The sequence below is a fragment of the Stegastes partitus genome, unplaced genomic scaffold (genome assembly GCF_000690725.1).
Source record: "Stegastes partitus isolate 25-593 unplaced genomic scaffold, Stegastes_partitus-1.0.2 Scaffold329, whole genome shotgun sequence".
Taxonomy (NCBI): Eukaryota; Metazoa; Chordata; class Actinopteri; family Pomacentridae; genus Stegastes; species Stegastes partitus.
The window spans coordinates 33,410-57,583 of record NW_007578060.1 but is presented as its reverse complement, the minus strand read 5'-3'; the positions used below and the strand labels follow the sequence as shown (position 1 = coordinate 57,583).

Below are 24,174 nucleotides of genomic sequence, written 5' to 3'. Positions count from 1 at the left end.
ATATTGTGTAAGTGTCCCTGTCGTACATAACAGTGTATTTTATTTTGTCAGGGACTTTAAGGTGATCACCGAAAGTCTTACTGTTGCTCAGTAATAATCTTCATGGCTGCCACATGGGGTTCAAGATGCAATAATTCTCCCTAAACCTGAAAACAAATTAAAACACAGGCCCACAGACCTTTCGTAAGGACAGTGTGCAGTTATGAAATCGTTCTTCTCGGTCGGTATAAATGAGCTCCGCAGCACTAGCAGTCCGTCGGTGACTGTTTCCGGTCCGAGAGCTGCGCTTCCGGTACAACTGCATTTCATAAACTCAGGACGCAGAGAGAAGGTAAAGAGCACCGAGTGTCTGCTGACTTACCTCAACGCTTTTGTGTTTTGTTTACTTTTAATGCTGCTTGTGGTGCTGAATAACTAACTCACCTGCTGTCGGTGTGAGTTTTACCTGCTGCGTTTATTCTGACATGACAAGGTTAACCGCTAGCTAGCTTAGCTTCGGCTAGCAGTAGCATGGAGGTCAGTGTGTGCTCTAATCATCGTCGCACACAAGCGAGGCAAAACAATTCGGCTTTATCATGCACTATATAATTTATTTACTAGTGTGCTGGCTCAAAATAACACCACAGGAGCGCTGGTTAGTGGAGGATATGTAGCATGTTAGCGTTCTTCACCTTCGTTAGCTAACTGCTAGCGCTGACATAACAACATCACATAAGCAAGCGGCGCTGCATGTCTCTGAGTTATTACACTTTTACAAATATTTAATTGAGATATCTAGTTTTGATCGCCACAAAAACAACAATTAGCATTAGTTAAATGTGTCTTGTTGAAATAAAAATGTAAACATGAGAGTGAGTTTTGCGTAGCTGCTCTTGTTTTGATGCTTCTGGATGTTTGGCATTTTTGTTAGGACTACATTTAAGCCAGTGATTTATATATTTTTTAATAGTTTTCAGTTGATATTACCATTAAAATACACATTACAGTAATCGGAATACTACATATTATGATTGTCTAATAATAGCACTGGATATATAGGGGAATAAATGTGTTATTTACAGTAATGACTACTTCTAACTATTTCAAATACATTTATAATCAATTTGAAGACATGTATGTGGGCATCATCAACATTTTAATACGAATGCTTCAATGTTTTTGGTATTAAAACAAAATCTATACTTTTATCCATGTCGTATTTAAGAAGTATGAACATGTTTTTTTTTTTTTTTTACTAAAACAGTTTTCCTCCAATAAAAAAGCTTTAACTTAACTTTTCCCTTGTTAAATGTCATCATAACACAAGCATCTGTGTCAGAGCTTTGCCTGAATAAATCAAAGTCTAAAAGCAGGAAAATGTTCCCTTGAATCACTGATAAACAAATATTTAAACAAAGCAGAAAGAAGAGAAAGAATTTGACCTCACGGTTTGATGCAGCCCTTCATTATTTAACAGGTTTTCACAGACATATGATCAGAAAGTTCATCACTAGGGCTGCGACTCATGGTTATTTTAAAGAGAGTGTAATATTTTGATTATATTCTTGATTAAACGATTGGTTGTTTGGTCTTTAGAATGTCAGAAAATAGTGAAAAATTCCCAAAGCACAAGATGACGTCCTCAAATGTCGTCTTTTTGTCCAAAGATATCCTATTTAGTGTCATAGAGGAGTCAAGAAAGTACAAAATAGTCTAAATGAATATGTGGTAGTAAGAGAATTGAGACTTTTCTTTTCTAAAAATGTACTTAAACTGAATAATTTACTATCAAAATAGTTGGAGGATAATTTAATGAGTGACCACTAATTATGTAATCGTCTGTTAAATACCCAGCTGTAGACTCTCTGAGAGAAATGTTTTAGTGATTGCTGTTTTTTTCATGTAGATTATGATTGATATTTGAATCACACACCCAGTATGATAACCAACAGCTCTGTTGAGGTGTGCAGCTGCACCCTTTTCTGCTTTAACTATGTTTGAACCTGTGATTTCCTTACGTTTTGTCTTAAACTAAAATAACCTGAACGTTTCCCTGCAGGAAGGATGCTGTCCTTGTCTCGAGCGGTGGTAAGCGGGGTGGCTCGTGCCCCGGCTGCTGTCAGTCCAGGCGGTGTGACCGCTCTCACTCGATTCAACAGCACAGCACAGGTAGCTGGCCTGTAGCTTGTTAGAATTGTTATAAAACTGACCGGGAGCAGTAGGATTTACATTTTGCATTGTTTTTCCAGAGTCCTCCTAAGAAGACAACATATGGACCGCTGGCAGATGAGGATAGGATTTTCACAAACCTTTATGGTCGTCACGACTGGAGGTAACACTACTGATGGTATTCTAAGGCAGTCGCTTAAACATAATCATAGAGAGAGGAACGGGGGAAACAAAAAAAAGAAAAACTCTGCAATCCTCATCTGCTCATGTTTGTGCTTCAGGCTGAAGGGGGCGCTGAAGCGTGGCGACTGGTACAAAACAAAGGAGATCCTTTTGAAGGGAGTCGACTGGATTCTCAACGAGATCAAGGTCTCTGGTCTGCGTGGGAGAGGTGGAGCCGGTTTCCCTACTGGAATGAAATGGAGCTTTATGAACAAACCCAGCGATGGCCGGTCAGTGAGGAGACACACATCGATTCTCATTTTGCTCTTATGTGAAATCACAGCACTTTTGTAGAGTCTTCCTCAGTGTCCCCTGAAGTATTGGCACAGTGAGTGCTTTAAATGGTTATCTGGGAAATCTTCTTCGCAACTGGGTGGTGACATACTTGAGAGTTATGACTGCAGTTGGCAATAATTTCACCAGCATTCTTTTGATATCTTCATATTTCAACCAACTTAATGTTTACATCAGTTTTTCTGCAGCATGTTTATTATTCACAAACTCCATCCTTTGCATCCATCAGAAGGAATCCATTAAAGCCTGAGCCTGCAGTTAAAAAGTGAATCACATTAGTTTACGTGGTTTCTTTCTCTTCTTAAAGGAACAAAAGTCAGATATGTTCTAAATTTAAAAGAAGCCACCAGTGAAGTTTCTATTGACTCCAACTGGATTTGACAGTTTAACGATATTTTGTCGAAAGCCAAACATCAATTTTATGAAAGTTGCTTTAAACTCATCAACACTGTCGCTGCTGCATTATTTAAGGTACCTCTAATTCCTCACTTCAGGCCCAAGTATCTGGTGGTGAACGCAGACGAGGGAGAACCAGGCACCTGCAAAGACAGAGAGATCATGAGGAACGACCCACACAAGCTGGTAGAAGGCTGCCTGGTGGCTGGGAAGGCCATGGGGGCTCGTGCTGCATACATCTACATCAGAGGAGAGTTCTACAACGAGTCCTCCAACCTGCAGGTGCAAATATCTTACATTAGTGTATATTTCTCAGGATGGTACATTTATGGAGATATGTGATGAATAGTGTGATTAATAAGGGCTATTGCTCAGATATCGTAAATCTAAACTCAGAGGTAGACTTTTGGCAGCTTTTAATTCCTCCTTGCAGTCTTTTTGTTGTGCTAAAATCAACATATGTTCAGTTGATTGTGCTCAATACAATGAGTAGCCTTATCTGGGTTCACACTGGACTATGTGCTGAGCGTTTTTTTTTTTTTTCCTGTTGGTTCGTAGGTGGCTATCAATGAGGCCTACGCTGCTGGGCTGATTGGAAAGAACGCCTGTGGCTCAGATTATGACTTCGATGTGTTTGTGATGCGCGGCGCTGGAGCGTACATCTGTGGAGAGGAGACCGCTCTTATTGAGTCCCTGGAGGGAAAGCAAGGAAAGCCCCGTCTGAAGCCACCGTTTCCTGCTGATGTGGGTGAGTTCTAGTGCAGAACAGGGTGTACAACATCGGGATGACATTTTTTTCTCAAATGTATATATAGGCTTGTATCACATTCCCTTAACAGTAACCGTGACCTGAACGCTGCTGAACACTTGTTCTTGCCAAATAAAAGCGATTCTCAGATGTCACCCTCTCTGCTGTCTTAAAGGCGTGTTCGGTTGCCCGACGACTGTTGCCAATGTGGAGACGGTATCCGTGGCGCCCACCATCTGTCGCCGTGGGGGCTCGTGGTTCCTGGGCTTTGGCAGGGAGAGGAACTCCGGCACAAAGCTCTTCAACATCTCTGGCCACGTCAACCACCCCTGCACTGTAGAGGAGGAGATGTCCGTCCCTCTGAAGGACCTCATTGAGAGACACGCAGGTTCATATCACACTAAGAATGCATCTAATCATGTTTGAGTTTATAGTAAAAACATTTATATCAAACGGGTAGGATATAGAAATATATTTTAGTGAATGAATAAATCCCTGTTGTAAATAATCAAACTGTGGGAAAGCGAAGCTGAATGCATCTGTCTGTGTTTTCCTGCACCGCGGGGGTCATGGATTGAAAAGATTAAGACAGCTTAACATAAGCAGAGCCTAAACACAGTTTTTTTTTTTCTCCTTTCCCTAAACTTAATTGAAACCAACATCTGTTTGGTAGGTGGAGTGCGTGGCGGCTGGGATAACCTGCTGGCTGTAATCCCCGGAGGCTCCTCAACACCCCTCATCCCCAAGAAAGTGTGTGAAGAGGTGCTGATGGACTTTGATGGCCTCATTCAAGCTCAGACTGGCCTGGGCACAGCTGCTCTAATTGTCATGGACAAATCTGTAAGTTTCTCACCTCTGCATCATATTTCATCGTGCGAAAAAGCAATCGGCAAACATCCTGATGAGTGGGTTGTTTTTTTCCACAGACTGATATTATCAGAGCCATCGCTCGCCTCATCGAGTTCTACAAGCACGAGAGTTGTGGCCAGTGTACGCCATGCAGAGAGGGTGAGTACAGCGTCATTTAAAGCATAAATAAATCTACCTCCTGTCTCATACAGGAGTTTCTAGCAACACCTTCAAACTAAATAACTTCACCATTTCCCCTTTGCTTCTGCAGGAGTGGACTGGATGAATAACATGATGTGGCGTTTTGTGCGCGGTGACGCCCGACCAGCTGAAATCGACATGATTTGGGAGCTCAGCAAGCAGATCGAGGGACACACTATCTGTGCTCTGGGAGACGGAGCAGCGTGGCCCGTGCAGGTAAATGCATGCGCTCCCCTGATTTTGCATACGAAAGGGATCGCTGCAACTGAAACCAGCGACTCAGAGGTGCCAGGGTGTTAGATACGCTTCCTGCAGTGCTAATGTTAGATTGTAGTGCTGCTGAAATGCAACCTCACAAACAATAGCCACAATAAACACGTTTTTTTTTCTCCTTGATGTTAATGTTAACAGTAGCGGCTTATAGTCCAGAATTTACGGTAGTTCTCATCTAGTAATTACACTTATTACATTATAGTTATTACGTTCTGCCGTGTGTTTATATCACAGACTTGCCGATATTTTTCTGCATTATTTCAAACAGGATAACTAATTTCTTTCCTCCTTGTTCTCAGGGATTGATCAGGCACTTCAGGCCGGTGATGGAAAGCCGAATCGCTGATTATCAGCAGCAGCAGCAGGCCAGGGCTTAAACGTCTCCTTCAGCTCCTTGAACTCGATTTTCTGCCTCATATGCTCTTAACCCTGTACTTGTGTCCTTCACATTTATTTAAAGAAAAAAAATATAATGTGCCGTCTCATCACCTCATCATCAACTTTTACATTGATGTGTCTGCCTTGTTGGGGGGAAACTTACCAATAAAACTCTATTACCCTTAAATTAGCTTTTGTCTCATTTCATTTGTGGTCTTTACTGTGTTTTATGTGTAGAAAAAAGTGGAAAGACATATCATATTCTGATCATATATTTTCCAATGGGTGGTTTTAGCTTTGTTAAAAGGGATGTTTAAATCATGTTCAAAACAACCGCAGTGAAAGGCATTAAAATTTAAAGTGCCATTATCGCCATCAGAGCGGATGTCTTCTCAGTTAAAAGAGAAGTGCAGTATTACAGCAGCAACTTTGCATGAATCACAAAAAATTAGGGCCTGCAAGGTGGAGCGGTGGTTAGCACCATTGCCTCAGCTAGAAGGTCGCCGGTTCGCGTCCCGGTGAGGACACCTGGATCTTTCTGCGTGGAGTCTCCATGTTTTCCCCGTGCAGCGTGGGTTCTCTCCGGGTTCTCCGGCTTCCTCCCACAGTCCAGAAACATGCTGAGGTTAATTGGTGATTCTAAATTGTCCGTAGGTGTGAATGTGAGTGTGCTTGGTTGTCTGTCTCTAAGTGTAGCCCTGTGATAGACTGGATACCTGTCCAGGTGAACCTGCCTTCACCCTGAGTCAGCTGGGATAGACTCCAGCCCTCCATGACCCTCGTGAGGATTAAGCGGTGTATAGATGAAGGATGGATGGACAAAAAAAAAAAAAAATTAGATTAAAAGCTGGTATTTTATGTGAACAAGCTAATTTTCCCTTTTTATATATTTACTGAACTGTTTTACTATTTGGGAGCTTATTTTCTTAAGTGTAAAAGTTTCATTTTAAGGCCTTTATCAACTTCTTTTTTTAAAAATATATATTTTTATTTTTATTTTCAAAATTACAATTTTGATAAATGTTCTGCTAAAACACCTCATATTTTTAAAATGCTGGTTCTATTTAATGTCGTGTGAACAGTCTGACACAACATAAAGCACGATTTTCCCCTTTTAAAAACTGACATTTGTCCTGATGGAGAGTTCAGCTGATTAAAACATCCTCTCTGTAAACAATGCAGTGGTACTTTCCAGGGCCAAGAAGCCGTTTCCTAATCTCGCGATAACACCCTGTCCCTGTCACGTGACGCGGGCAGGCTCCACTTCGCGGCTTCATTTCGGTGGACGCGTCGGTCGAACGGTAAGAAGGCGTTTTTGAATTGTTTACAAAGACCTGAGTCAAATGAATCGCGGCTGTTTGCATGCGTGCAGCTCGGAAGTGCGCAAAAACAAGAGCGGAATGAATAGAAGACAACACAATTAAAATAATAATTGAATATTTGCGCACAAATTGCGTCTGTTTTAGTTGCAGCTGTGCATGTCGACCAGGGTCTCCATCCCTGTCAGGTAGTCAGCTCGGGCCTCACGTCTTCTGTTTTTATTTATTACATGACTAGTCTATTGCACAAGAAGCCACGATTCTTTAATTATTTTTGCTGAAACGCATTGAACGCCAGCTCGTTACTGTAATTGCTGCTCTGTCCAATTAACGGTTTCAGCTCTGCCGGCTAATTGAATATTCAGTCATAATTAACGTTGAGCGTGTTTGGTTTCGTGTTGCAGCTTCACGTGCCTGTTGTGGTGTGTAAATGCATCAGCATGGACATGATGAAGATAGAGCAGGTCATCGTTGGAAATGAGAAGAGGTCCAACTCGGCAGAAATCAAGTCCGAGCCGGTGGTCCCCCCTGTGCAGCCCTGTAAGCCAACTGTAAAGTATTTATAGTGCATACATGACAGTGAGCCTGATCTAACCGCCAAAGTCCTGTTTCATAATGTGATGCAGCTATATTGGTGTATAAACAGTTAACTAATCTTCTTTTTGGGATGCAGATCAGCATGAGAGTCTGCAGTGTTTCCAGTGCTTCATTACCTTCTGTAACTCCAAAGCCAAGGAGAGGCACATGAGGAAGAGTCATCGGGACCAGTACAAGCAGCAGCTGCAGCAGGTAGGGGCAAAGGCACGCTGAGAGAGGACAAAAAGCCAGGGTTTCAAGTTAATAAACTAATAATAAGTGTGATTTTTACTGTTGTGCTTTCTATAAATGGGGCTATAACTCATTATGAAATAAGTTCCAGATTATTTTGTCAATGGGGCTGCAAGGTGGCTCGGTGGTTAGCACCGTTGCCTCACAGCAAGAAGGTCACCAGTTTGCAGAAAGATCCCAGGTGTCCTCACCGAGGTCTTTCTGCGTGGAGTTTGCATGTTCTCCCCGTGCACGTGGATTCACTCCAGGTTCTCCGGCTTCCTCCCACACAGTCCAGAAACATGTTGAGGTTAATTAGTGATTCTAAATTGTCCGTAGGTGTGAATGTGAGTGTGCTTGGTTGTCTGTCTCTAAGTGTAGCCCTGTGAAATATGAATAAAAAACAAAAACTACCAAAGAGAAAATCAGAAAAATACTGCACAACCCAATTATAATTTCAGAAGAGAAAACTATTGCTGCAACAAAAAGCAGCAAATCTTTACATTACAGATGCTAGAAACAGTAAAGTTTCATAGTTTATGCTGGAAATGTGACACAGTAGAACACTTCCCCATGCTGTGTCCTTAAATTATGAAAGAATTGTGGCCAAGATACAGTTTGTGTTGTTTGGGATCTTTTACGAGTTTGTCAGTGGTGTCGGACAAACTGGGTAATGCTATGTTAGGAAGACTTAATTTTTAACCAGTTTTCTTGTCATTCTTCAATTCTTTTGCAGACTAATACAGTCTTCACTTGCTACAAGTGTGACAAGTGCTTCTCCTCCTCTGAGGAGCTCAGCCAGCACCAGGCCACCCACAGCACAGAGGAGAAGCCCTTCTGCTGCCCGTACTGCCGGAAAAGCTTCTTCACCTTCACAGAGGTGAGGACACAGCAGTCTGTTTTTTTTTTTTTCTTGTGATACAATCCATTCCCATCTTTGACGAAACTAAACCCTTCAGCATTCCTCTTCCTAAAGCCATCGGTACCTCCATCAGCTTCTCTTACGTCCTGCACGTCTGTCTTGTTCTCATGTTTTTGGGACTTTTTATCAACTTTTGGCACCTTTACAAGCAGAGAACGAGGCGTTTCCGTACCAAAAAGAGGAAAGCAAATTGAGATTCAACACCAACAGCATTCCTCAAACACCTTTGCTGCTTCTTGAGATTTTTTTTTAAATGATCATCATACTCCAAAAACCTGCTCATATCAATATTGCCATGTTGTTTGTTTACTTTCTGTAATGACTGAATGTTTCATATCTTGCAGCTGAACAAACACAGACGACATGAATGCATAGAGCGACGGTGTCCCTGCAGGGACTGTGGCGCCTTGTTCCCCAGTCCCTCGCGGCTTCGCAACCATCGCATCGCGGTGCACCCCCAGCGCCCCGTGGTGGCCGACGACATCAACACGTACCAGTGCTGCAAATGTGGTTGTGGTTTCCAGACAGAAGAAGAGCTCCTGCAGCACCAGGAAAAGTTTGCGAGTGATCTAAACTGTGACGTTAAGCCTCAAGGCAAAAAACGGGGCCGTAAACCCAAGAACGCAGCTCAAGGAGGGGTGACTGACAGCAAGAGGATCAAACAAGAAGAGGAGGCAGAGGGATCCGAAGAATGCAATGATTCTCCGACTGAAGGTTGCTCCTCCGCTGAGCTCAAAATTCCCTGTTCTGAAGCAGGTTGTGATCTCATATTCCCATCTGTTGCAGCCCTGAGGGTGCATAAGAGGGGGAAACATGGACCTCCCACTCGCACGGCTGACACATTCACACAGAGCGATGAGAGTGATGCTCAACCCGAGCAGCTCGATGCTCATGTGGCCAGAGCTCAGGACTCTGGTTACACCAGCCCGACCTGTGGAAAAAGCTTTGCCAGGGAGAGTGCCCTTAAGGCCCATCAGAACACCCACACTGAGGGAGAGGATGAAGCAGAGAATAGATAATATATGGGAAACAGACTGCAGTCTCGTCCTACATCATTCATCTAAATGATTGTCGGTGTAGGAAGATCTTTTATGTGAAAAGTTTAGGGTGAGAGTTTGGTGAAGGTTATGCAACACAGTTTTTTAATTGCATTTGCAAACACATCCTACACTTGTGAATAAAACTCTACTGTTCTGTACATAACTGTGATTTATGTTCATTGTGAAATCCAGACCCTTTTTGCCGTCCTTATTACCTCTATTCTACCTGAAATGTTTTTTATTCATTGTAGAGTAACACGCTAATTCTCCCTTAACTGTGGGAATGTTTTATATTTACCTGAACTGTTTTATTTTCAGGAGAACTCAGAAATGTGACCATTGCACAAAAGAACTAAGACATAGCATAATATAATCCAAGAAGTGGGCCATGTGTATAGGATGCTCTACTACTGGACTTCAGTGATGTTGTCTTGAGGTCTTATTTTCTCTTTAAAGAAGTAGATAGTTGTTGCATTAAACACTAGTCAAATTTCTGTGGAGTCTTTGTCACTTTGTCTGAGTGTGTAAATGGAAGAATGAGCGGCAACATGAAAAGCACTTCTTTCAGTTGTAATATTTCATAGTAAAAGTTGTTTTTTTAGACTTTTTTTCAGGATTATTCATTTTAAATTTAAAGTGATTCAAATAATGAACTGAGTTTTTGTTTTCATAATCGTAATTATGAGAAAATTTCAAAAATATATATATTTTAGACCATATTTTAGGGAAATTGTAGGAGATGCATATCTGTCATTTATGAAATATACCAACCACGAGACATTTGCTGGAATATATTTAGGCTCGTAAGAATCCCATACTTGTGACTTACAAGGACTTAACATTAAGAAACATGTTAACCAGCAAACTAGCAACTTAAATTTCATATTTTCTATCTGTTATTGTATTCTAGGAAGTTGCATGAATAGACAGCAACCTCCATGCACTCGATCTTTAATGGTAAAATCTTGGAAGATTCTGATTTTGTGCTTCTCTAAGGAATAATAATACTGATATTAAATAATGGTTTAATTAACAAACTGTAAAATCTAAACCACTGACAGTATAAAGTACTCCGCTGAAAGTTAGATTCATTATGGATGAATCTGCAGATTATTTTGTCAGCTAATCATTTAGTTTATGAAATATGAGTTTAGAAAAAATGCTCGTTAGAGTTTACGTTTACATTTGGCTTCACATTATAGAAAACAAAAAGCAGCAAATCACAACGTGAAAAACTTGAACTTGTAAAGTCTGTCTGGATATACTCTGAGCAGATGTACTTGATTATACTGTAGAAATGACACAAAAGGTCATTGTTTTGACTTTGATCACACAAGTTTTTGCTTTATGACTGAGAAAAATGACCGTTTTGTCTGTAAGTAAGTAGAAAGTAACTAAGTACAGCTAGTCAAAGACTGGGGAAATAAAAATATGTCCATTTTATCCTATTTCATAATGATATTATTGTATTTGTTACACTAATATAATTTTATATTTTTTCCAAACAGGGAAATTGTGCATTTATAAAACATGTCTGTAAATTGACCATAGTTAGTCATAGGCTAATTTCATTCCTCCATCATAAAAAGAAAAAAAACAATCAAACAAAACACACACAAACTAAAATCAAATGTTTGTACTGCCTTGTGCGATTAAAATAAATGGTTAAGACGTCCCTCCAAAAAACAATGATTGGTCACATAGTTATTTGTTAGTTGTTACGTTGCAATTTAAGAATTAAGTACAAAACACACATTGATTCATAGAATATGACCAGAATGCACAATTTGTACTTTAAATTTTAAAACTTTTAGTAAACTTTGGTGATAATACTTACATGCTTTTGAATCCAGGGGTATTTTTCGTTAAGACATGGAGTTTTTGCTTCAGTAAATGTTCTGAATGCGGTCTGGACTCTTCACTTTTCAGTCCATGAAGGGAAAATGATCCAAACATTTATCCTTGATACCTACAGAAAGCTGCTCCACACAGGCGACGTCGTCCGGCGTGTCTTACCGCGTTCCCCCACATTCGACCGTGTTCGCTTTCCCATGATGCACCGCCGCTTCTTTCTATCTCGCGCCTTCGCCTCGGAGCAGTCCATCTTGGCTCTCGCATCGCTGCAGTCTCCCTCTGCCCGCGCGCCGTCCGTGTTGTTGTAGTAAATAATGGCGGCATCAGGAGGCGGATTATCATCTCCCGCTGCCGTCGCGGGCCTCAGCACCCCGGCACCGGCCCGGGCTCGCTTCCCGGGTCGGCCGTGCTCGGCTCGCAGCAGGCTGCGGTCGGAGAAACGCACCAGACGCGGAAGGTTGGGCTCGGACGAGGGCGAGCTGGCTGCCGTAGGGCCGAGGCCCGTCAACATCGGCCTGGCGTTGAGCGAGGACCCGTCCCTGCTTCGCCTGCTCGGGGTGACGGAAAAGCACAGTCGGCAGAGAGATGCGGGCTTCGACTCCAGCAGCAGCGAGGAGGTGAATAGGCTAACAATAGCATGGTAGCTAGAGGGAAAAGTGTACGCTTAAATGGATTTATTAAAGCCCGTTTGCTTTAATGAACATTTAAACATGTATTTGTTGTTTACAAAGAGCATTTTAGCTAACGCACAGCTAGTTAGCGGCAACTTAGCTTCCAAACACTAAGCGTTTGCGTGCAGGAAATGCTTCAGATAGGTTGTGAGGTGAATATTTTTTAGTTTACTTCTGCTCGTATTTATTCACGGTTCATTGTCTGTTGTGAATTTGCCCTATCGTTGCTGTAAGTTGCAGCAGCACTGCGTACACAGAGATCAGTGTCCAGCTGAGTTTGTTTGCATGAAAAGGACATTAGGCGGAAACTTTGGCGGCACGATAGCACTCGTGGAGCGGTTTTGTTGTGGAAACCAGGAGCTGTCTTTGTTTGTTCGTCCCCCCGATACGGTTTGGTGACTTGAAGTTCCCACCCTGTGCTGACATCCTGTGGCTGCTAATCTCGTCGTAGTTAAAACGTCGCTGCTGCTGCTGCTGCTAACGTGGGGATCACACTCTCCACGTTGGAGCTGTCAGCTGACTGCTCGGTGTGCTGGACGCAGGCTTAACGTGGGATGCAAAACAAACGTTACCTCCTCCACGTTGTAATTAAGAAAAACTGAATCAGGCACAGAATTTTTCTGAAACCTAATTTTGCATAGTCTTTGTTTACCAAACAGTCATCATCACCACCTTCCTCAATTAAGGTGTATTGAATCAAAACTCTTCTCTTTTAATGATCTAAATGAAACTCACGTGACTTGCATGAGCTCTGACAAAAATAAACGCTGTTCACATTAGCCTGCAGTCGTCATGTATGGATTTGCTTGAATTCAGGTCATATTGATTGTTAGACGGGTTATGTTGTCAGCCGGACATTCATAAAGTCCTGTCAACTGTTATTTGCTTTAATATTGTGAACTGACCAAAAAATTCACCCAGGAAGTCGTTAGGTAATTGGTTGTAGACACTGTGAAAACATTTTCACCCACTTCAGAACTGCGTTGGATGATCCTGATTAAGGCCACAAGCTAAAGTGTAGTTGACTCACCACAAATTTGTTCTTTCTGCTAAAGTGTTGCAGGAGTTTTGACTTATTAAAGATGCAAATATGCACCATAAATGATGTACAGGTATGGGGTAAATACAAAAGGATACAGATCTCTTGTACTACGTTCATACCTTCAGTGTTGGATATCACTGTCTCCTATAGTAGTCTCCGTTTTAGCCCCACCCCAGCAGGATAGTTGTAAGGATATAATGCCATATTCGATCTAATAATATTATTTAATCTCCAGCGCAGGAGCTTTAGTATCTGACATCAGTTGGGCTTCACTGATGCAATCCTTTTAGAGTGGACTGTAACAGAGTCACATGGCTCACGCTAAAGCTTGTGGGTGCTGCTCAGCTGGAGTGCTGCACACTCATGTGCTCTGCAGTGCTGTGAAATAGATCTCATCATTAGGAGGGTTTTTACCGATGACAAGTCTGTGGAGCCGTTATGTTGCACGTGAAGTAATTGGAATTTAAGTTGAAGGGTGCTTTTGATCTACACAGGTGCCCGGATTCGAAGATGCTGGAGGCTGGGTGTGTTTTTAAAGGTTCTGTTTAAACTCTGGTTATAAAGAGAGTGTGAGGGTACATTTTCAATAAGTGGCTATATTGAGACCCTTCATGGAAAAACTGTCAGATTTTAATTGCCACCTATTGCTCAAGTGCTGGATTAATTTCTGAGAAAATACTGCAGTACGTTCAGCTAAATATCACACATGTGCACGGGGAGAAAATACGCCAAGTCATTACTTACAGTTGACTTACAGATTGAAAACAAACTGGTTCATTTGGTGCTTTTGAACTTTACTGATGTAACACAGGAGTAAGAGTAGAGAGCAGTGCAGAAACTGCATCATAGTATTCAGTTAATATCCGATAATCAAATGATGAACACAGAAATTTGTCAGAAGTTGTTGCGCTTGTTATAATTTAAGGATAACTTCAGTAGTACTTTTCCAAGTAATTATGATAGCAAGAAGGTGAACGCCCAGTGGCCGGGACCTCCCCTGCTTAACACACTCATAAAAGCCTTCAGAACATTCTCGTTATGATTGTTTTAAACTGAATGCAGAGCAGACAAAGTGGTCGTTTTATGACTTTGATTCTCACCAGTCATCTCAACTTCTCTTATGTTTGTTAGGTTTATCAGACCTGAGAGTTTCAAAAACGGGCTGATTAAGTGATTAGTGGACCCAGAGAAAAATAATCAGCAGCTGTTTTTATTATCAACGTAATTGTTCTAATCATTTCTTAATATTTTTCTAAGTAGATTATTTTTGGGGCTGCAAGGTGGCTTGGTGGTTAGCATCGTTGCCTCGCAGTTAGAAGGTTGCTGGGTTGCGTCCCGGTGAGGACACCCGGGATCTTTCTGCGTGGAGTCTCCATGTTTTCCTTGTGCAGCGTGGGTTCTCTAAATTGTCCGTAGGTTTGAATGTGAGTGTGCTTGGTTGTCTGTCTCTAAGTGTAGCCCTGTGATAGACTGGTTACCTGTCCAGGTGAACCTGCCTTCACCCTGAGTCAGCTGGGATAGACTCCAGCCCCCCGCGACCCTAGTGAGGATTAAGCGGTGTATAGATGATGGATGGATGGATGGATGATTATTTTTGGGGTGGGTGGGTAAATGAAACCAGATATTTATTGGTAAAGTTTACCCAACATTTTTCCACCACTTTCTGACTTTTTACTGAGCTTAAGACAACAATCTGCATATTAGTCAGTTACAAAAGTGTTCGTTTGTTTCCCATGGATGTAGTTTTGTGGCTATTTTACACATTTCTTTAATCTTTAGTTCATCTGTAACCAGTGTAGCTAATGACTGTGTTGTCATGTGTAGTAGGGGTTGTCCAACAGATTTGTCCTCATCACAACACGTCCAAAATACTATTATACTGACTTAAAGACTGTACTTTTATTTTTTCTCCAGGAGGAAGATTTCACTGGATTTGGGACCACAACAGTTCGTCCACAGAAACCTTCTGGCACTTTACCACAGTCGTCATCCAGCCAAGCAAAATCTCCCCAAGCTTCAGACCGTTCGCCAGAAGCAAAGCCTCTTATTGGAAAAATTATGCCTAAGACCCCAAAACCAGCTCTAATTGGGAAAATTGTTCCAAGAGTTCCTAAAGAAGACCAGGGTGGCAAAGAAATACCAAAGGTGGTAATTAAACTGCACGGCAAGCAGGTAGCTCTCCCTGCAAAAGCCAAACAAGCAGACAACCAGGCCTCAGGTACACAGAGCAGCGCAACGTCAGCTGACATTATCAGGAAAGCAGAAGAAACAGCAGATTCACACAGCACGCAAAACCAAACCGCCGCTACCTCAGCTGGTGGCACCAAGGAAGATAAGAACACGAGAACGCAGACAGCAGGTAAGGGCCTAGAAAAACCTGAACGAAGGGTCAAAGAAGAAGGCGAGGTGTCAGAGGGCTCAGACACAGACCAGTCCCAGACACAGAGATCTGTGAAAGGCATAAAGGGTTTTCGAATTGGGAACGCCAGGCGCACATCCCAAGCAGTCGCTCTGTCGTTTCACAAACGACAGAGGAAGAGAATAGCGAAAGGCATGGGTGCCTCTCCAGAGGCTGGAGCTGAGGCTGGTGCTCAGAGCGGAGAAGAGGCAGCGATGCCTCTTGAGTGTAAAGCCGCAGATACTTCTGAAAAAAGAGTGCGGAAAAAACATCAGCGCAGATCTTTGTTTGGGCACAAGCGGAAGCAATCAAAAAACGCTCCAACTGTCAAACGTCCAAAACTTGGTCGTATTCGCACAAGGCGTGTTTTTTACACTTACGTACCAGAACCCATTCCAGCCCCAGAGACGGATGGAAATGAGCCGCAGATCGAAGATCAGAATATTGCTCTATCAGAGGGTGAACCCAGGTCATTTTCCGAGCAGAGCTCCAACAACTCCTCCACCCCTGTAATGAGCGCACGGTCGTCCCGCGTTATTAAAGCTCCAAAGAGGTTCTTGGACGAGGAAATGATCCCCTTTCCAAAGGGCTCCCTGTCAACATGGCTCAAAAGTCAACAGAGAGAGGACGGAAAACCGAGCCCATCGCTTCACGAGTCAGGCTACGATGGCAACTTGCTGCAGTCAGACAGTGACTCCATATCTGTGTTTGACAGCCCTTCTGCTGTGACGAAAATGTCGTCGAAGCCCAGTCCAGGCACGAGCCACCTGGAGATCTACAAGAACCTCAAGAAGCTGACCTTAAAGCTGGCCGAGAAAAAGAAAGGGCAATCTGACATTCAGGAGGAATACACAGATCAAGGCGACAGTCTGGCTTCTCACAGCAAGAAGAGACGGAAGTCCAAGATCATGATGGAAGAGCTGGATTCTCCAGGTGTTGTGAGGAAACTAGCCGTGGTGGTAAACACTGATGTGGAGACGCCGTTGCAGGTGCCACCAGAAGACACAGACAAGAAGAGTAAGAATGGATTATTCCTTTTTGTGTGATTATTACTGAAGCTCTTGTGTGCTTTTACAAATGCTTAATGTGCAGTGGCTCAGTATAGCTGAATATTTTTAAGAGGAGGACACAGCTGAGTTTAGTTTTAACTGAGAAAAAATATGAAACAAAAGCACTTTAGCTTTTTAAAAAAAAATTTATTTATGCAGTTTTGAAGTGTTTTGCTCTATTAGACAGGTCAAGTTATTCAAAAAACAGGAGTGTAGACATTTTGAATTATATATAAATTGCATTTAGGCCTGTTTCCAGTGGAGTGATTGACTGTTTGAAGGCGTTTTCCTGTAAATCATCTAACTAGAGTTTCTTTATTCGTCCCGTTTGACACAGACGAAGCAGAAATCGTGACTGAGGAGAATCGCGAGGCGTTGGAAGTCAGCGGGCCCAGCCATCGAATTGGTCTCAGCGGAGCCAATAAGAGGATGCTGCACCTGCTGAAGAAAGCCAAAGTCCAGCTCATCAAGATCGATCAGCAGAAGCAGCTCAAGTTGTCACAGGTAAGAGTTGATTTGCTGCTCTTTGAAAATCATCGTTGGACACAAAAGACTGTAAACTACTATTAAATCCATGCTTTGACAGTTTCAGCTGTTAACGACTGCTGGCCAGACTAGTGAATAACAGTGAAAGCAGAATTACACATCTAACGTTTGTTTTGCTTTCTTCTTTCTTACTTTCCTAAACCTTGTTTTTCTTCCTGGTCTGGAACAATAGCTGGGTACTAGAGAAACATGCGTGCCAGTGGCTGGAAGGAGGAGGAGAGTCGGCTTGTCTCCCAAAGAAGTTAGTCCTCAGGTAATACTTTTAATTTGTAAATGTGCATTTTTATGTTACTTACGCAGCAGGAGTTCACTTCATTTGTTGTAATTACGTGTGCTTTGGCTGCCTGTTCATTTTTATTCATGGAGCAGAAAAAGTAAGTTAAACAATCAAAGACAAAGAGAACAACCTCCAATATAATCAATGTTTTATCGCTAGTAAAGGATTTGTTTTTACACTTTGTGCTTCATGCTGATATCACAATAAACAACTGGGTTACAGTATCCATGAGACATGCTTCCATATTTGTCATATTCAAATATTTCCACATTTCATCGTCTTTATTCCGTGTGTGTGTGTGTGTGTGCGCGCGCAGGAGCAGCCGCTTGGCGGTCCGAGGATCAAGCATGTGTGTCGGGCAGCAGCAGTGGCTCTGGGGCAGCCTCGCGCCATGGTGCCGGATGACATTCCCAGACTCAGCGCTCTGCCGCTTCATGAGAGAGAGGGCATCACCTGCTCTCCTGCAGCCGAAGGTACAGTCCATCTCCGTGTGTGTGTGTCTGTTTAGGTAGAACAAAGAACTTCACTTTACTTTACAGATTGCATTGCACTGTGTATGTGCAGTGGGTTTAGCTGAGGTTTATGAAGGAAGGAGCTGACGGATTGAACAAGTTAGAATTCACACCTTCCAATTCTTATGTATTTTACCCGCCATGTAAATTTTGTAGATGACTGTACTTTTGTTTTTAGTAGTAAATCATATGTAAACTGAACTTAGTTTGCTTGTTAAATGATCTGGTTTAGTTGTCGGAAACTAATACACAACACAACACAAAAGGAGAGATCTCAACCAAACAGGACTTTCAGTTTATTTCAGAGTTTCAGAGTATTTGTGGATCATTTCTTAAAAAGCAGTTTCTTCAAAAAAAAAAATCCATCAACGGTATTAAAGTGGGCTTAAAGTGTTGAATTTAATTTACAAAAGTATCTCATATTAATCATGTTTTGTTGTCTGTAGGCAGTAATGTTAGTATAAATATTCCTAAATGTGGGTCGTTCGAAACTAGAAGAAGGATTGTTGTGAGTTGTGCTGTTCAGTCCTTTTTTTTTTCACCATCATGCATAAATGTATAAATGTGACTTTGACTCTACAAAGCTGGCCGAAATGTGGACACACAACAACAACAGATGGAAGGCAGCACAGAGTACACATAATTAAATAATTACACATAATTACACAGGATTAAATTACACATAAAAGGACACGCAGTTAAAATAGCAAAATAGATGAATAAATGATTAAAACTCAGCCTGAGGCGTCAAACTGTTCAGGATTTCGTGCTGCTGCACAACCTATATATCTCCCTCATCCATCATCCATCCATTTTATGACACTTATCCGGGTCCAGTTTGCATTAATTTGATCAAGTATGTCATTAGATATTACCGTATACTGCTGGGAGACACTGAAGAAATGCACAGCGGAGCTTGACCAATAAATCAGTCAGGTAGCCGACGTCGTCTCGTTGTGCGTTGGTGTCTGTCAGCAGAGATAAAAAGAAGTTAAAGGACATAAACACTGAAAACAGTGTCATCACTCTAGCGTTTGTCCACCAGAGAGTAGTAGCAGGTTGGTTTCATTTTGCGGTGCACTTTGTTGTTAAAAAAAATACAATAAAGTAGTGGAGCCCTTTAAAAAATGTTAGGATATGTGAAAAATAAAATAATTTGGGGATTTTTTTGGATCAGTCCGGCCGGGATAAATATGAGAAATCTCTACTCTATATATATATATATATATGTCATTTTTCCAGTGTACTTTAATGCTTTGGCTGGTATGATTGTTTTTTTTTCATAAAGGTAAAATGTGACCATTACAACCTTCCCCTGACATGAGGGGAACATGCTGCTTTTTTGTTTTTTCAGTGGGAAAGAAATGAAAAGATTCTCACTGAAATCATAACTCAATTTTGCAGCGTTTCAAAATAACCTCAATGCAGTCGTGACTCGATAATCCGACCCTTAACAATCCTAAACCTTGCTATCCGACAGGTTTTTAGGAAAAACAAGCGGACATTTTATGTCACAAATCAGGATAATGGCGTATTATCTGACTGAATAATCCCACAGATTGGCTACGTTCACACTGCAGGACTTGATGCTCAATTCGGATTTTTTTGTGAAATCCGTTTTCTTTGTGAGTTCCTTCACATTTCCAGTTAAATGCGACTTGTATGTGATCTGCTGTGTGAACTTCATACGACCCAAAAGTGTCCCGTATGCGCAGAAGAGGACACGGCGACGTCACACGCAGCGAGCGTGCTCAGTGTTTACGGAAGTAAACATGGATAGTGGTGGCGGCAATGGTGGAACCAGAACTGTGACCGCTAACTAAACTAGCATCAGCAGCCATCAGAGCGCTCCCCCGGGGTGGAAGTGTCTCCCAACCGCGCCAAATATTCAGATATTCATCATTAATTGGGCCTGAATATCCAGAGACCAGGAAGTGCTATTGGGACCAGCCCTAGTAGTTATTATAACAACTATGAACAATGATTAACAACAAATGAGCCTTCCAGCATCAAGCCCTCCTTGTATCTCGACCTCCGTCTTGACAATCCGACAGCCTTGCTATCCGACATAAAAGAAGGTTTTACGTTTAGTATCGGATTATCAAGTCACGACTGCATTTGATATATTTATGTTTTGTTTTGTTGTTTTTTGGTGCATATTGTGCAGCTCTATCACATTCCTACAGTTTACATCAAAGCAATATGGGTAAACTTATGTTGTTGTAAATGTGATATATATAAAGAACGGTGACTTGACAGCGCATTGAGTGGTGCATCAGCTGCTGCCTCTGTGTAGCTGACGTTACCACAACCTAGAATAGTCAGGATTACGCCGTCGTCCACAAACTGATTGTAATATAATTGATTGGCCTAGTACTGTAGGCAACCGTGCTGTCAGATAGGTTAACTGTCCTTCAATCCTGAATTTTTTATTAGTGCTATCCAGACTCAAATTTATTTCTGACAATTTTTTTGTTTGTTTGGCGAAGCTGCTAGTGTATCATAGTGAAATACAGCGACGAGCTGCAATACTCTCTCAAACTGACGCGCTCCTGCAGTTGGAAACACACACTCGGAAAAAAATTAATGTGTAAATGAGCACAATTTTGGTATCTTTGGCAAATTTAACATGCTGAGCAGAAAAAAACTGCTTTGTTAGCTCAATGTAGTTGTAACTAAAATATTTGCCAGCAAAAATATCTTTTGTCACACACAGATTAGCCACCGCTGTTGGAAAGCTTTACCCAACACTGGTCAAGTGAGCATCACTCAGTATGAGGTGAGGAAGTGCTGTTTGACAAACAGACTCACTGAACACATCTAGTGCCAAGAGCAGAACGTGATCCTGTCACAAGGTTATTCCAGATGCTTTATTTATCCCAAATTGTAGCGAGTCGCTACGCTTGTATGAATTCTGTTTGAAGTCTGAAGTAGCTTTGTGCCAGTTGACATTAAAATACAACCACTGGGGGATTCAAGAGGATGTCATTAAAGTTCAGAAGGATTTGGTAAGCGAGTTTCCACCAGTAATAGATTTTGACTCAAGTGTTCAACTTTACTGTAGCACATCTCTAGTTTCCTAACACAGCCAGTAGTCACGTGTAGCTGTGGAAACCAAGCTTACCTATTGGACAGAAGTCCAGTAAATGCGCATATAAACATCTCCAGTGACACCATTTAGATCTGTAATGTCTCCAGCAGACTGAATAGTAAGTTGTTGCCCCCCCCTCATCACATAATGCTTATTCAAACGTGTGTCGTGGCTCGTTTACCCATCTTCTCTGTCTCTTGCCTGCAGATGTGGCAGATGATGACGATGACATCTCTGATAAAGGCAGGGCCCAGTGGATTGTCTCTCAGGAAAACATCCAGCGCAGGAGGAGAGGGAGGGGGCGGAGCCACAGGTTCAGAAAGAGGAAGGCGCTGAGTCGGTATGCACCCGGAGGAGTCCGTTCCCGGCGCTGCGGACACTGCAAAGGCTGTCTGGTGGAAGAGGACTGTGCAAAGTGTATTAACTGCCTGGATAAGCCCAAGTTCGGCGGGCCCAACACCAAACGTCAATGCTGCATGTAAGTTAAATCAATCACAAAGTCACACCGTGATTCAGGTTATTATACCGAGACAGGCTGGTGAATCATTTTACTGTGCAGGATTGCAGGATGTTGCAGGGATGTTGCTCACACAGTGGTGAGCTTTTGATGAAGTATCAGTAAATGTTTGAAAGGCATTTGCGACTTTATGCACAGAAAGTTCTCACAGAGCAGGAAGTACAACGGAATCAGCTCTTCTAATACATTTGAATACGTTGGTTTTATTCCTACTTTGCCATTGAAATGTTATCCTGTCTTAGCTTTGTATTTATTTGCTTGTTAACTATTATGTCAGCTCTACATAGCAGCAAACACTTGCCACTACTTTCTAGGGGTTATTGAACCTATAGGGAGATATGTCTGCTTTTTTGACCAGAGTTAGATGAGTGGATTGATAAAACACTCTGTGCATAACAATAAGATAGAGCTGGCCTTGGCCTGTCCACCAAGGTCCACCTACAGCATCTGTAAGGCACACAAATAAGCAGGTTTTGTCTTGTAAACTGTGTAAAATCTGACTTGTTGCTGCTTCAGTTCAAGTGATGTACCTTCTTGGAGTCTCCTTGTAGTAGCCAGACTAGCTGTTGACCTCGTTCCAGTCTTTACACTTACCTTCAGCGTCGGTTCACGTCACCACACGACCATTTAATGCTCCACTAGGACGCAAATAAGCATAAATCCAGCTGAAGACAGGCCATGCAAATCATCCAACCAGCGTGTTTGGGGGAAAATCATTTAGATTTTGGACTTTAAATAAAAGTTTTGTAGTGCTAAGTCACATTCTGAAATGTTTAATTGGTGCCTAAAATACTGCTGACCTTGTAGAATCTTTGTACATGAAACATGAAAATACTTTTCATTTCTTTCCAGTAACACATTTTAAACAATCCAGTTAATGAAGGCAAGTCGACTCTTACAGTTAAACACATTTTTAGATGGTGTACACATGAGCTTTACCTTGAATGCATAATTAACATTTTGTCATTTCTTTTTTTCCCCTCCAGATATAAAAGGTGTGAGCGGATTGAAAAAGCGAAGCTCGAGCGCATTATCAGACCGTTGAAAGGTATGTCTCTGATTAGATAGTGCTCATTCACTTAATTAGAAAGAATTAAGGCAGTACATCTATATATGTAGTTTGTATACATAATTAATCATGAACCTTTTTTTTTTTTTGTAACTCAGTCCATGCGAGGCGCTTGTCAGGCTCCGTGTCAAGCAGCGATGACACGAACTGGAAGTATGGCGGCGAAGGATCGTCCTCGATGGCACTCGGAGTCAGAAAACAGTCCCTGCGTAACATCACACCGCGCTCCTACAGCAGCCTACTTAAATCTGAATCTGAAGATGAGGAGGAGGAGGAGGAAGCGGAGGAGGAAGAACAACAGGAAGACAAGGCAGATAAATCAACAGTCAAGCCAAATGTAGCCACTGCTTGCAACCAAGGTAACTAACTTTGTTTTTGTGAGGCAAAGGTCACTGTAGTTTTTGCTTGAAGCTTTTCTGTTGCTCGCGCTTAAGGGGGGAGTTTTGATCCTGCATAAGTGATTTTATGTATTAAAACAGAGGGAGCATATCACAAATCAGCCGAACCTTAATAGTCCTCAAGAACAGATGTCAAGATCAGTTATGCAACCACTAGTTCTAGTGCCGTTTTCTTATCCTGTTTTCATTTTCACAAAGGATCCTGCTTCCAAAGTACTGGATCCTGTCAGCTGAAACTGAACTAAAATATTAGAGCTCCTAAAGTGCCAGAAAAGACATCATATTGTAAGAGTTTCCCTGCCATTGTGAGCCAAATGTAGTACGTTGACTTGAGTGAGAAAAAATCCTATATTGGTCTGAATATTTTTTGGTTTATAAGGAATCTTTTAGAATTATTCGTCACCAAAAGTAGTAGATCAACCCAGTTTCATGTGCCGGAGATCGTAACGGCTCCTATAACGCGTGTTATCATCGATGACAAACTACACTGATGATGCACATAAGGAAAATTAGCTGTCACAGATGATGAGCTCTGAAAAGCATTTTGAAAATGCTACTGCACCCCTTACAAAATGTCCTGCACTAGGGTTCCTCAGAATGAGTAACATGAGCTTCAATCATGGACAGATTAGGGATGAAAATACAGTCGTGACTCTATAATCTGACACTAAATGTAAAGCCTTCTTTTATGTCGGATAGCAAGGCTGTTGGATTGTCAAGACGGAGGTCGAGATACAAGGAGGGCTTGATGCTGGAAGGCTCATTAGTTGTTAATTATTGTTCATAATTGTTATAATAACTAGTAGGGCTAGTCCCAATAGCACGTTTCTGAGCCCAATTAATGATTAATATTCGGCGTGATCGGAGGGGACACTTCCACCCCGGGGGAGCACTCCGACGGAGTGGAAGTGTCCGGAACACACAGGCAGTACTTGGCTGCTGATGCTAGTTTAGTTAGCGGTCACACTTCTGTTTCCACCATCGGCGGCGGCGGGGGAGTGGCAGATACGCTCCACCGTTACCATCCATGTTTACTTCCATAAACACTGAGCACGCTCGCTACGTGTGATGTCGTCGTGTCCTCTTCTGCGCATGCGGGACACTTTTGGGTCGTATGAAGTTCACACAGCAGATCACATACAAGTCGCATTTA

At 42.1% G+C, this 24,174-nt stretch overlaps 3 protein-coding genes across 5 annotated transcripts in view; all 3 read left to right on the top strand.

Annotated features, from left to right (window-relative positions):
- Positions 1–272: 272 nt before the first annotated feature.
- ndufv1 (NADH:ubiquinone oxidoreductase core subunit V1) lies at positions 273–5,696 on the top strand. Its single transcript, XM_008283830.1, has 11 exons — positions 273–331; positions 2,039–2,148; positions 2,229–2,311; positions 2,430–2,600; positions 3,159–3,342; positions 3,619–3,808; positions 3,984–4,196; positions 4,482–4,648; positions 4,735–4,816; positions 4,929–5,074; positions 5,431–5,696. The coding sequence occupies exons 2-11, from the start codon at positions 2,044–2,046 to the stop codon at positions 5,506–5,508; spliced, it is 1,419 nt and encodes a 472-aa protein (XP_008282052.1). The 5' UTR covers positions 273–331; positions 2,039–2,043; the 3' UTR covers positions 5,509–5,696.
- A 1,556-nt stretch (positions 5,697–7,252) lies between these two features.
- Positions 7,253–10,091, top strand: LOC103358745 (zinc finger protein 418-like). The gene is made up of 4 exons (XM_008283829.1): positions 7,253–7,368; positions 7,502–7,617; positions 8,372–8,515; positions 8,902–10,091. Exons 1-4 carry the CDS (start codon positions 7,269–7,271, stop codon positions 9,574–9,576), a joined length of 1,035 nt encoding a protein of 344 aa, XP_008282051.1. The 5' UTR covers positions 7,253–7,268; the 3' UTR covers positions 9,577–10,091.
- Positions 10,092–11,665: 1,574 nt separating this feature from the next.
- The window catches only part of kmt2ba (lysine (K)-specific methyltransferase 2Ba), a 32,398-nt gene continuing 19,889 nt past the window's right edge, over positions 11,666–24,174 (top strand). For all 3 annotated transcript variants that reach the window (XM_008283827.1, XM_008283828.1, XM_008283826.1), the window contains exons 1-8: positions 11,666–12,068; positions 15,079–16,579; positions 16,949–17,115; positions 17,330–17,410; positions 17,751–17,907; positions 21,245–21,515; positions 22,541–22,602; positions 22,722–22,982. In XM_008283827.1, coding sequence (XP_008282049.1) covers positions 11,766–12,068; positions 15,079–16,579; positions 16,949–17,115; positions 17,330–17,410; positions 17,751–17,907; positions 21,245–21,515; positions 22,541–22,602; positions 22,722–22,982 — 2,803 coding nt within the window. In that variant the 5' untranslated portion in view covers positions 11,666–11,765. The remainder of the gene's footprint in view (positions 12,069–15,078; positions 16,580–16,948; positions 17,116–17,329; positions 17,411–17,750; positions 17,908–21,244; positions 21,516–22,540; positions 22,603–22,721; positions 22,983–24,174) is intronic.